Source organism: Solanum dulcamara, chromosome 6 (assembly GCF_947179165.1).
Source record: "Solanum dulcamara chromosome 6, daSolDulc1.2, whole genome shotgun sequence".
NCBI classification, from domain to species: Eukaryota; Viridiplantae; Streptophyta; class Magnoliopsida; order Solanales; family Solanaceae; genus Solanum; species Solanum dulcamara.
The window spans coordinates 4,653,148-4,664,538 of NC_077242.1; the positions used below are offsets into that span (position 1 = coordinate 4,653,148).

Genomic DNA, 11,391 nt, shown 5'->3' on the forward strand with positions numbered 1-11,391 from the left:
TCCAAACGGACTCTTAATCCTACACAGAGTACATTATTTTTTAAAATTTATTTAAATATACTTTATTGCACAATATAACACAGCAAGATCAAGGCACACTGCGCAAAAGTAATGTCTGAAAATTGGTATTCCCTTCTTATTTTTCTCACTTTAACATTCCTTCTCCAATTCTACTCTTATGTTACTTCATGTTTTTAAATCAAAAATTAAATAAATTAATGTTAATTCAAATTGCTATGTATTTAAAAAAAGTTAAATTAAAACATCTGTTCTTAACATTATAAAAATTCAATTATACTATTTTTAGGATAAACATTAACAATCATTTAAAATTCTTTGTCAATTAACAAACTTAAAATATAATTGATCATTTTCTCCATTTTATTGTAACAATTAATTCTTCTTAAAAGTATAAAAAGGATCTGTAAAGTTGTAAAAAATTTTCTTAAGAAGTAAATTATTAAAACGCCTACATATATACATACCCTCTCCGTCATGAATTTATATAATTTTTTTTTTGTTCTCGAAACTCAAGCTATAAAATATCTTTTTCATAAATAAATTCTCTCACTAAATTATAATTTTTCTCATGTTAATACAGTTATAAATATATATATATATATATTTATAGCTTGAATTTAAAAAAATAAAAAAATATCATATAAATTGACGGAGAGTGTAAATGCTTGTGGATTTTGGGTTTTATGAAAATAGTGTCAAAACTTGTGTAATTATTCTTCAGGCATGGCTTCGAAGCTCGTTCTGAACCGACTGAGATCTCTCTGTAGAGTCTCTCAACTCAGCGACGTTCGTTTTGATAAACTAACAGACCGGAATTCCATCTTCTCCACGTTACAAAATCATGTAAAATGGCGATCTTATTCGGAAGCTTCTCAGCCAACGCCGATAAATCATCCTCCATCCCTTAATACTTCTAATACAACTTCAAGTTCTCTCAATGAATTTGAACTTGCTAAATTCTCCGCCATTGCCGAAACCTGGTATTTAATTATTTTTTTTCAAATGTTCCGCAATTATTTTTCTTCTATTCTTTTCGCACTGTATTGGAATGAATTGGCTCAAATGGAGTGGAAATGTATATTGAGAATTCATATAACCACCCGAAACTAGTTTGAAATTGAGGTTTAATTACTATCTAGTGTTTTTGTCTTGTCTTGGATTTGAACACGAGAGCTCTCACTTTATTGACCACTAATCCACATACTTGGGTTTCTCGCATATTTTTTAATATTTGCATTTAAATTTTAAAATATTGAGTGTAGTGTTGAGGATTAGTCAAATAGACTCTTGATAAGCAAAAAGTGTCACATATTGGGATTGGAATTGCAATTTTGTATCTTTTTTCATTCAATTTGCTTTCCACTTTGATATACTGAATTCAATTTTGCGCGTGTGCTAAATCAGGTGGGATGCAGAAGGACCCTTCAAGCCATTACATCTGATGAACCCTACAAGACTTGCTTTTATTAGGTCTACTCTTTGTCGGCATTTCAGGTAATTTTCACCAATTGAATAATATTGGGCTTGTTATGTCTGAAATGATTAGATTGCATACAAAGATTTTTCTCCTTTTTCAATTAGTACGTGTCGGCGTTTTCTATTTTAGGACCAATGTTTGATACGTATATAATAATGTTGAAGTTGGAGGGGTTATGTTGCTTGTGTTAAAGAAGGATTTAGCTAGATTTGTTGTTCATCTTCTTCTTTTCGCAAACTATACTTATCTTTGCTTTTGTATGAATGGAGGGATTTTATGCTTTATATGATCATTCTTTTGGCCTTTTGCTGGTCTGAGATTAAAGGGGTTGTAAGGAAAGGAATTAATAGTACCTAATGGCTTACGGAGAAAAAAAAAGGGAAAGCATATGTAATATTAAAAGGAGATAGGAATAGCACTATTGGATAGAGAAGGTAATTTGATAAGCCATATGAGAGTATAACTGGGAAATCTAACATATGTTATATTTATGTTTTCCTTAAATTTCTGTGCTTTCCCAATTTAAATTTCCTTTTGCCCTTCCAATGGTCTTTTCGTTTTTCATGGAGAAACACTTTCGAGGAGAATTTTTGGATCTTTCCAAATTGGTGTCGTGGCTAACACTCACTTTCTTCACAAGGCAGGGTTAAGGTGTGTGTACACACCACCCTCCTCAACCCTACTTGTGGGATTACACTGGGTATGTTGTTGTTGTTGTTGTTGCTAATACTCACTGTTCAGTTCACTGGTGGAGGGGCCAAGATTTAGTGTTTATCCTAGCCTCCAATTCTATAATATAAAGCAGTTTCCATGGCTTAACTATATATGAAAAATGAACTCTATAGCTTAACTATTCTTACTAAAATATCACAGTATATATTAGCAACCTTCTTTTGATATTGGGGGTAATTAGTGAGATGTCCCTTGAGGTTTATGTTATTCATGCTGAGTTCCTTTATGGTTCATTGTTGCAATGGCCTCCCTTATTTGCAATTCGTGTGTAACCAACCTCTCCACTGACTACTGCCTGTCAAATAGCATGATTAACAAAGGTGATGCCTATTTTTCCATTTTACCTCTGATGTATTTCCTGACTCGTGCTATTTTCTAGAAAAAAACAGTACAATTTTTTTATCTTAAAATTAAAAAAGAGGACGAATTTATGGCTACCTTTGGGTCTACTTGGAAACTCACTGAAGTGCATCAGATTTATACAATAAGCATTTAATAATTTGGATCGAGTGTATCAAGTTCCTAGTCTTGTGTGCTCAAACTCAGAGTGGATTACCCTAATTTAAGATGGTTCATTGTTATTCATGAAGTGCAATAAGTACATCTTAACCATGATCAAAAAAATAATTACATCTTAACACTGCTGTAGTTCCACATTTTCTTACTCTTTTTTTTTTTATAACCAAGAAATCCCCAAAGGCTAGCGGTGCATGGTTCAGAATTTGGTGAATAATCGACTCACACCTAGACCCATGACATGTGTCTAAACCACACCTCACTTGTTGCTCTTATCACTTGACCAAAGCCCTAGGGTCTCCATCTTTTTTTAACTCTTCTTGTATCTATGGAGGCTAAACCTTTTTCATTGTATCAGGAAAGATCCAAATTGCACTAGACCTTTTGAAGGACTGAAGTTTGTTGACGTTGGTTGTGGAGGCGGAATTTTATCTGAGGTATACATTTGTCAAGCTTAATACTCATTGGAGTTCACTTTTACCTTTGCATATGGCTGATCACTTTTCTTCTGTGATTCCCATTATTAGCCTACTATTTTCATGAGTACTGTTATTAGCCTGGTTGAGACTTAGACAATGGCTATGTCGCTCAATGAAGTGAATGTTTATTTAAGCATGCTGCAAAATATACACACATATCTCATTTTTACTCTTAATTCAGCCTTTGGCTCGAATGGGAGCTACTGTCACGGGAGTTGACGCTGTAGACAAAAATATTAAGATTGCTCGCCTTCATGCGGTATGTTTTACTTAAATGTTTCCATGATGCACCATTAAGCTGCTGTTTTTAGTCTTGTCTGGTTAATGTACAGTTTCTTTAAGGATCTTTCCATACCTGAGATATCATGAGTATGATATAAAAATTTACAAGTCTATATTGATTCTGAGTTTTTTGTATTTTCTTACCTTGTGTGACAATCTATTTTGCTCGGTCAATTTATAGTTCATCTGAAGGCCACAAAGATTGGGATGGAAGAAAGGGTTTTAAATTTAGAAAGGCTTTGAGCTGATCACCTGAATGTTTGTTGCCAAATGACAACTAGTGCAAGAAAAAATCCATCATAAAATATTGTTTTCGAAAACATCAGGATATGGACTGTCATCTGATGTTTATTCATCTGGGTCAAATCCTACTTAGAGGTCCTGTAGAGATAAAAAAAAACTGTTGAAGAAACAAGATCTTTCTTCTGATCCTTCTAGGCAATCGGTAGTTAATAAATGGTTAAAGCTTAGGCATTATTGGGTGGAGATGAACCAATAAATTTGGTTTTATTGCGACCAATCCCTCGTGCTTCCAGGATAAAAATCCTGTTGTAAGTTTGACCAGCAGATAAAGTTCATTACTACACATTAGAGGGTCCACAGATTGGCAACTTACCCCTGCAGTAAAGTTAGCACTAGACATTCCGATCGAGATGTGTAGATCCTATCATGTTTTAAAGATAATGGCACAGCTCTTTTTGCCTCTTACACTAATGGCACAGTTCTTTTTGCCTCTTACACTGTATGAGTCCCTTCCTTCTTGCATAAAATGGGAACAAACTAGATAATTCCTTTATATATTTGTTTCCCTGCACTCATATATACTCTGATGTTCTGGAGCTTTACCTACAAAAGTTGCACTAAGGCGTTTCCATGATTGATGTGTTTATACCAAAAGGGTACAAAGGTTCGATCATATTCAAAAGATTGTATTTAAGATGCAGAAATACCAAATTTTAGTCCATGTGGTTATGTTGTATTGGTATTCGATATAATATATGTAGGATATTGACTCTTGGTATTTGTAGTGAACCAATATGATTGAGTTCCTGTATAATATTTGTGGTTTTCCTTTCAACGTCCAAGCAAAACTCTTGGCACTGTGGTAAAATCTTTCAACGATCACTGCGGGTCTTTATGCAACAAACAGAAGTTTTTGAAATTAAATACCAAAGCATATTCTCTAAAATCCTGTTGATGAAGCAGTAATTGAAGCAATTTCGTAGGACTAATTTACTTCCATTTATATACAATGGTAAGATTAGCAAATATTGACTCAACAATATGTTTGTTGTTTGTTAATCTATAAATACTATCTTAAATTCTACTATAGTTTCATGGCGTGTGAAACTATTCATGGTTTCTGGTATTAAATTCTGATAAAATTGATGTTGCATTATTTTGAAGTTGTATGTTCTTATGCTTCTTCCAGTACCTTTTGGTCAATTCAGCCATGTAGAGAATCATGTAGATAATTTACGATATTGTTTTTGAATGTTTTAGTTTTTCCTAGGCCGAACACATAGATAGGCCCTTGAACTTGGTTGGTTTTTCCTCTTAGGCACCTCAACTGTGCTGCCTTCCTATTGAACTCCTGAACCATACATAATTTTTACCTTTTAAACATTAATTCCGACATTCAATAAAACGTTTTATCACGTTTGAAGAGCGCGTGAAAAGTATTTAAAGGAGCTGATGTGGAATCCATTTTGGGATGTAAGGGGCTGATGTGGAATCCATTAAATTTGTTATCACATTTGAAGAGCACGTGAAAAGGAAGACCGTTACATCCCAAAATTGATTCTACATCAACTCCTTTAAATCCTTTTCACGCGCTCTTCAAATGTGATAAGACGTTTTATGCAATGTCGGCAATGAATGTTTAAAAGGTACAAATTATGTATGGTTCAGGGGTTCAATAGGAAGACAACATAGTTGAGCTGTCTGAGAGGAAAAACCAACCAAGTTCAAGGGCCTATCTATGTGTTCAGCCTTTTTCCTATAATCCTTTTTCTCTTCATGTCATACCAATACAGGTATGACGGTCAAACTGGTCCCATGCTATATAGTGGATGCTTATGACTGCTAATATTTCTTTCAGGATTTGGATCCACAGACTTCTTCAATTGAATATCAGTGCACAACAGCTGGTACATGCCATACTTGGTTGATGAGAATTTAAGTCCAACTATTGGTGACTTTCATCTGCATGTTGATTTTTTATCACAGTATACAATGTCGAGCATTATCTAAAAAGGATCATCCATAGCTAGTTTAGCTGCCAGAATTTTGTTGGTGCATTCTTTAGTAAGGAATAGGAAAACGAGTCCATATTATGAACCATGCCAATGAACAAGTGCTGCTTTTATCATGCTTGACTTATCAATGGAAATGAGTTTTTGTCATCTTAACGAAGACTCACTTTCTTGCCTAAATTGTTGAAGTGAAGGCTGACTAAATTGTTGTATGTTTTTGTCTTCACCATTTGCAAATTTTGTAGTAGCCAATTTAAGCTGCACTAGTATAAATTAGTGCCATTTAGCTGTGTGAACCATAACAGAGACTCCTAAGGTAGTTCATGGTCAATAATCATTATTGGTTGAGTAGGACCAGAACAAAATACTTGGAGTGCAAGTTTTGTGATATGACACATGAAGTTGGCGTAGAAGTGATGCTTGATACACATGCCATCCCCAAGAGCCGAACCTTCAAGTATCTTGGATCTTTACTCCAAGAAAATGGGTGGGGTGGGTGGTGGTGGTCGATGACTGATGTTATTGGTGTGGGGTTGATGAAAAGGCTCACCACCGAAGTCTTGTGTGATAAAAATGTATCACCAACACTTAAGTGTAAGTTCTACAGAGTGGTGGTTAGGACGACTATGTTGTATGGGGTGGAGTGTTGGCTAATTAAGAACTTCCATGTTTAGAAAATGAGAGTTGCTGAAATGAGGATACTGACATGGATGTGTGATTATATTAGGGGAGTAGGAGAGATAAAATTAGGAATAAAGATATCTGGGACAAGATGGGAGTAGACTCTATGATGGACAAGAAAAAGGAAGTGGGACTAAGATGGTTCGGGCATGTGAAAAGGTGATGCACAAACACTAGTGAGGAGGTTGGCAACAATGGGGTTATGGAGAGGTAGAGGTAGGCCAAAGAAGTATCGGGGAGAGATGATTAGACATGACATGACACATTTACAGTTTATCGAGAACGTGATCTGAAATAAGAGGATATGGAGGTCACGAATTATGGTAGAGTGTTAGTAGATAGTTGAGCTTTGTCTTGCTTTTAAGAGGGACAAGCTTGGTGGTAGTTTGCAGCGCCATACTTGTTTTCTCCTCTTATACCCTTATTATCAACATTCTTCTCATAGTTTCTTGTCCCTCGATTTCTGTTACCACCTATTGTTTCTTGTGCTTTGATTATCACATTGTTTTTGTTGTTATTGTTCCTTTTTTTTCTTCCTTTAGTTCTGTATTCTCTTTCGCAAACTGCTTTGATATGCTTTACCAGAACCGAGGGTCTATTGAAAACAACTTATCTACCTCCATGAGGTAGGGGTATGATCTTGGTACGCTCTACCCTCCCCAGACCCTACCTCCCACCTGTGAGATTATATTGAGTATGCTATTGTTGTTGTTGAATTTCATCCTCCAATAGATGAATGAGGAGCAGAATTGATGTCATATGCTTGTTTATTGGATTTTTCTTAATCACTATAGTGTCTAGGTCAGCTTTCGTGCACTTCAACTAATTCCACGAGACCTGCTACTCCCATCAGTACAACTATCAGTTAACTCTGTCCACCAGGGTTTGGATAGATCGAAAGAAACCACCTAGTGTTTTTGCCTTCACTGGATTTGACCTGAGACCTCAGGATTCTTAACCCATTTCATTGATCATTAGTCACATCCATGGGTGCATATCCTTGATTACTGTATTATCTCATGTCTACGCTTTACTCTTCATGAATGCTTTCTTAAGTGTAAGGTAAAAAAGTGCTAAACAGATCAAGGAAGAACATAAATTAGTAAGAACTCATAAAGCAGTAGAACAACTTCAATTGAAAACATATTGAATTTTCAATCATTGGCACGGTATTTGGACTTATTCAGTGTGTGAGCTTAGTTAAGGAAAAGATGTGTGATATGACTATTTTTTGTGGTGAACTTAATTGCTTCTGTGCCCGTGCTTTAAATTCCAACTTTTTCTTTGTAGTTATGTTTGCTTTCCTGGAGAAAAATAACAATATCCATCTAATTTTATAGTAGAAAAAGGAATTGACTTTGCCTAATTAAGTTCCAGACCAGCTACTTAAAATGTTCAAGGAAGTCGTGAATAAAGCTCAAATGTTGTAGTTATATGGTGATTACTCTATGTCACAAGGACAGGGAGTTATTAATGATTTGATGCTTGTTTATGTTGCTAGTTTTTAACTATGTTGTATAACAACCTCAGCTATTGACATATCTGTTGAAATTGAAGAAATAAGATTTTGCTTTTTTTATTTAAAAATCCCATTTATAGTTGAATCTCAAAGATTATTCTTTAAGTATGACCCTATTGAATGTTATGTTGACAGAAAGCCTGGTTGAAGAACAGAGACAATTTGATGCTGTGCTTGCGCTAGAGGTATGCCTTAATAAGTAGTTGACTAACTTTGTTCTAAGATTTATCAACTTCTACAGTACAATCCAACTCCTTAGTAAGTAATTGGCTAAACTTTGTTCTAAGATTTATTAGCATCTACAGTACAATCCAACTGTTATAGTATATTGTACTTCCATCATCTGCACCTTTTGCTTTGAAAGCTTTCACTATTTATTTAGAGTTTACATAGTCCATTGTGTAAAAGTCTTGGTCTTTTAAGAAGTTCTACTCTTTTAGAGCTTTGTTGCACTTTGCTCAACAACAACAACAACACACCCAGTGAAATCCCACAAGTGGGGTTTGGGGAGGGTAGGATGTACGCAGACCTTACCACTACCTCATGGAGGTAGAGAGGCTGTTTCCGAAAGACCCTTGGCTTTGTTGCACTTTGCTCAAATCTTATAATTGGCACCCAAAGGTGTGGCCTAGCGGTCAATGGAGTGGGTGAAAACCTTGGAGAGCAGGGGTTAAAATTCCAATAAAGACAATAATGTAGGTGATTTCTTTTTATTTGCTGAAGCCTTTGTGGGCAGAGTTATCTGGTTTCTACACTGGTGAATGGTAGCAGCTAGCAGATACCCGGTGGAATAGCCACCCTTAAAGAAGTCTAATAATTGGAGGCTTTTAAAGCTCACACAGGTCTGTCCCGCAGGCATACTGACACAGATGGAAGGATGTATGTGATTTGATACTCATGCTATAGTTGAGTATTAGTAGTTGAGATCGATATAACAGGCCTGTGATAAATATTTATATAGACGCTTCAAGCCCGAGTTATAGGAGCAACCATCGTAAGAAGGAAAAGCCAACCAGGAAGCGACACAATCCAGATTTTAAAAAGAATATTTGTATTCACATCAACATATACAACTAAAAGGAAATCTAGTATACATTTATTTTTTGGGTGTGGTGGGGATATAGGGACTAGTTTAAATTGCTTGCAACTCCTTGATTTTTGTTCTTTATTAAAATCTGTTCGCATGATCGTTATTCTGCATTTCTATAGTTTGGTTGGTTATATTGATTTTTATTTAAGCTGATGAACAATCTTATACTGGAGTACTATAGATATAACCTCTTAATGATTGAACGTGAATCATATGCGACAAAGCAATGGATGTAATGTAATATCTGCGACAAATTTTGAATGCTGGTTCTTAAAAATCCGTCTATGTTATCTGTTATTCTACATTTTTACAGTTGAGTTGGTTCTGTTGTTTCTTATTTAAGTAGATGAACATGCATATACTAAAGCAGTTTAGAAGTAACCTCTTAAATACTTGGGTATGATTAATATGTACAACTAATGGATGTTATGTACATGAGCAAGGAATTCGGATTGGTGAAGTGAAAATGTAACAAGTGGTGCATTATTGAAGGATTTTAACTTCCCCTCTTTCGAGGACCCAACTCTGATCTGATCTTTTCTAGTATATGTATATCTAATTCTGCCTACTTTTGTAGGTGATTGAGCATGTAGCTGATCCTGCTGGATTCTGCAAATCGCTATCCGCATTGACCATTCCTGGTGGTGCTACAGTGATATCAACAATTAATCGTTCAATGAGAGCATATGCAACAGCAATTGTTGTAGCAGAGTATCTCCTACATTGGGTATATATATTTAGTAGATTCTACTAAATTCTATTGGTAATTTTTGGTCGATGTCTGCACTTATGTGGGTTTATTTTCTTGCAAACTTAAATGGCCTCATATATATGTATATATGATATTTGTGCATTTGCTAGTTCACTTTGAATATATTGAGGAAGGTGCATGAAAGGTTTTTCTGGATAGTTCGATGTATTATTATTCTCTTGCCTCAAATTGAACTTCCAATTTATGTTGAGCATTTTAGTGTTCTTGATTTATCACGAGTGTAAATGTCAAAAATTTTGCGTAGCATGTTATGTCCTGGATTTAAGATGATAGTATTGCAATTACGTTTGGGGACTGGTTTGCTCTATTTGCTAGCATTCATCTCACTGATATATACTATCATTATCTGTGCATGACAGTAGCCATGTTAAACGACAATTTTCTCCTGATTATATGTAAGAAAGGGAATATGGTGTTCCTGTCAGCCATGCTTCTTATGTCTGTGTGTGTCTGCTTCTTGCATTTCTTTTTGGAGAGTTGAGAAGAAGCTAATGGTTGCACAAACTGCAAATTGCGGGCTTATCTAAACATGTTCTAACGTTATAGCTGGACTTTACAGCTTCCGAAAGGTACACATCAATGGTCAAGCTTTCTAACCCCAGAAGAACTAGTCCTCATTCTTCGGCGTGCTTCTATAACTGTAAGTGGATTACATGCGTTTCTGTTTTTCAGCTCTATCATTATCAAGCCAATATCTATCTGTTTTCGCCATTTGAAATGGTAATCTTTCTGCATTTCATAGGTGCAAGAGATGGCTGGATTTGTGTACAACCCTTTGACGGGTCGTTGGTCCTTGTCTGATGACATCAGTGTTAATTTCATCGCTTTTGGAACAAAACTAGTCAATAAGGACAAAACTCTAGATTAAGTTGCAATAAAGATAACAATTTTATTCTGCTGTTATCTCTTAAACCAATCTGTAATTGTATGTAATTCTCTTTTTCAATTTTGTTGGAGGGTGAATGCAATTTCCCATATGTTCTGACATTTTCATTTTTTTCTCTTCATGGGTAAATGAAAATATAATTGAAAAATTATTATTATTGCCAGCTGAGTCTCTAGTTTTGAATATGAAAAGTGAGTTTTAACTCGAGCGAGTATTGTTGGGAAAACTTGAAATTACTGACAAGAATGAATATTGGTAGTTCGAACTTTCCAAATCTGTTCACAATCAAACATATATATTAAAACTATAGATATATTCTCGAAATTTGGCTTTAACAAGTCAAAATTCAAACACGCACGTCGAATTCAAGCATATATATCGATACTTACATATATTCTTGAAGTTTGGCCTTAGCGAATTAAAATTCAAACACGTACATCGAAAGTTTTGCGTTGTCAAAACTAAACTTGCGACCTGTAGGTTAAAAGTAGGTTTGTTCAAAATCGATAATATAAATTGAAAAAAAGTTATTGATTTATTAATAATGAATTATTGATTTTTCAGTTAATGATTTTGGCTTATCGAATTTTAATGGTTTGATTTTTTTCTTAAGGGTTAACCAATAACCCCATAGTATTAATAAATTATATTCCATTCAATATATAAAGTCGTTGTGAGATT

The 11,391-nt window shown here is 34.9% G+C and overlaps 1 protein-coding gene across 1 annotated transcript; it reads left to right on the forward strand.

Moving 5' to 3' along the window:
* The first annotated feature begins 677 nt into the window (after positions 1-677).
* LOC129893049 (ubiquinone biosynthesis O-methyltransferase, mitochondrial) lies at positions 678-10,799 on the forward strand. The gene is made up of 9 exons (XM_055968541.1): positions 678-1,001; positions 1,426-1,515; positions 3,105-3,183; positions 3,407-3,484; positions 5,609-5,657; positions 8,098-8,147; positions 9,630-9,779; positions 10,384-10,464; positions 10,567-10,799. The coding sequence occupies exons 1-9, from the start codon at positions 745-747 to the stop codon at positions 10,690-10,692; spliced, it is 960 nt and encodes a 319-aa protein (XP_055824516.1). The 5' UTR covers positions 678-744; the 3' UTR covers positions 10,693-10,799.
* The last annotated feature ends 592 nt before the right edge of the window (positions 10,800-11,391 follow it).

Bases quoted from the DNA above. Each gene is read 5' to 3' on its own strand.
- LOC129893049 (XM_055968541.1), top strand. From the start codon at position 745: ATGGCTTCGAAGCTCGTTCTGAACCGACTGAGATCTCTCTGTAGAGTC. The intron at 1,516-3,104 runs GTAATTTTCACC...TCATTGTATCAG, and splicing joins ACTCTTTGTCGGCATTTCAG to GAAAGATCCAAATTGCACTA. The intron at 10,465-10,566 runs GTAAGTGGATTA...TGCATTTCATAG, and splicing joins TTCGGCGTGCTTCTATAACT to GTGCAAGAGATGGCTGGATT.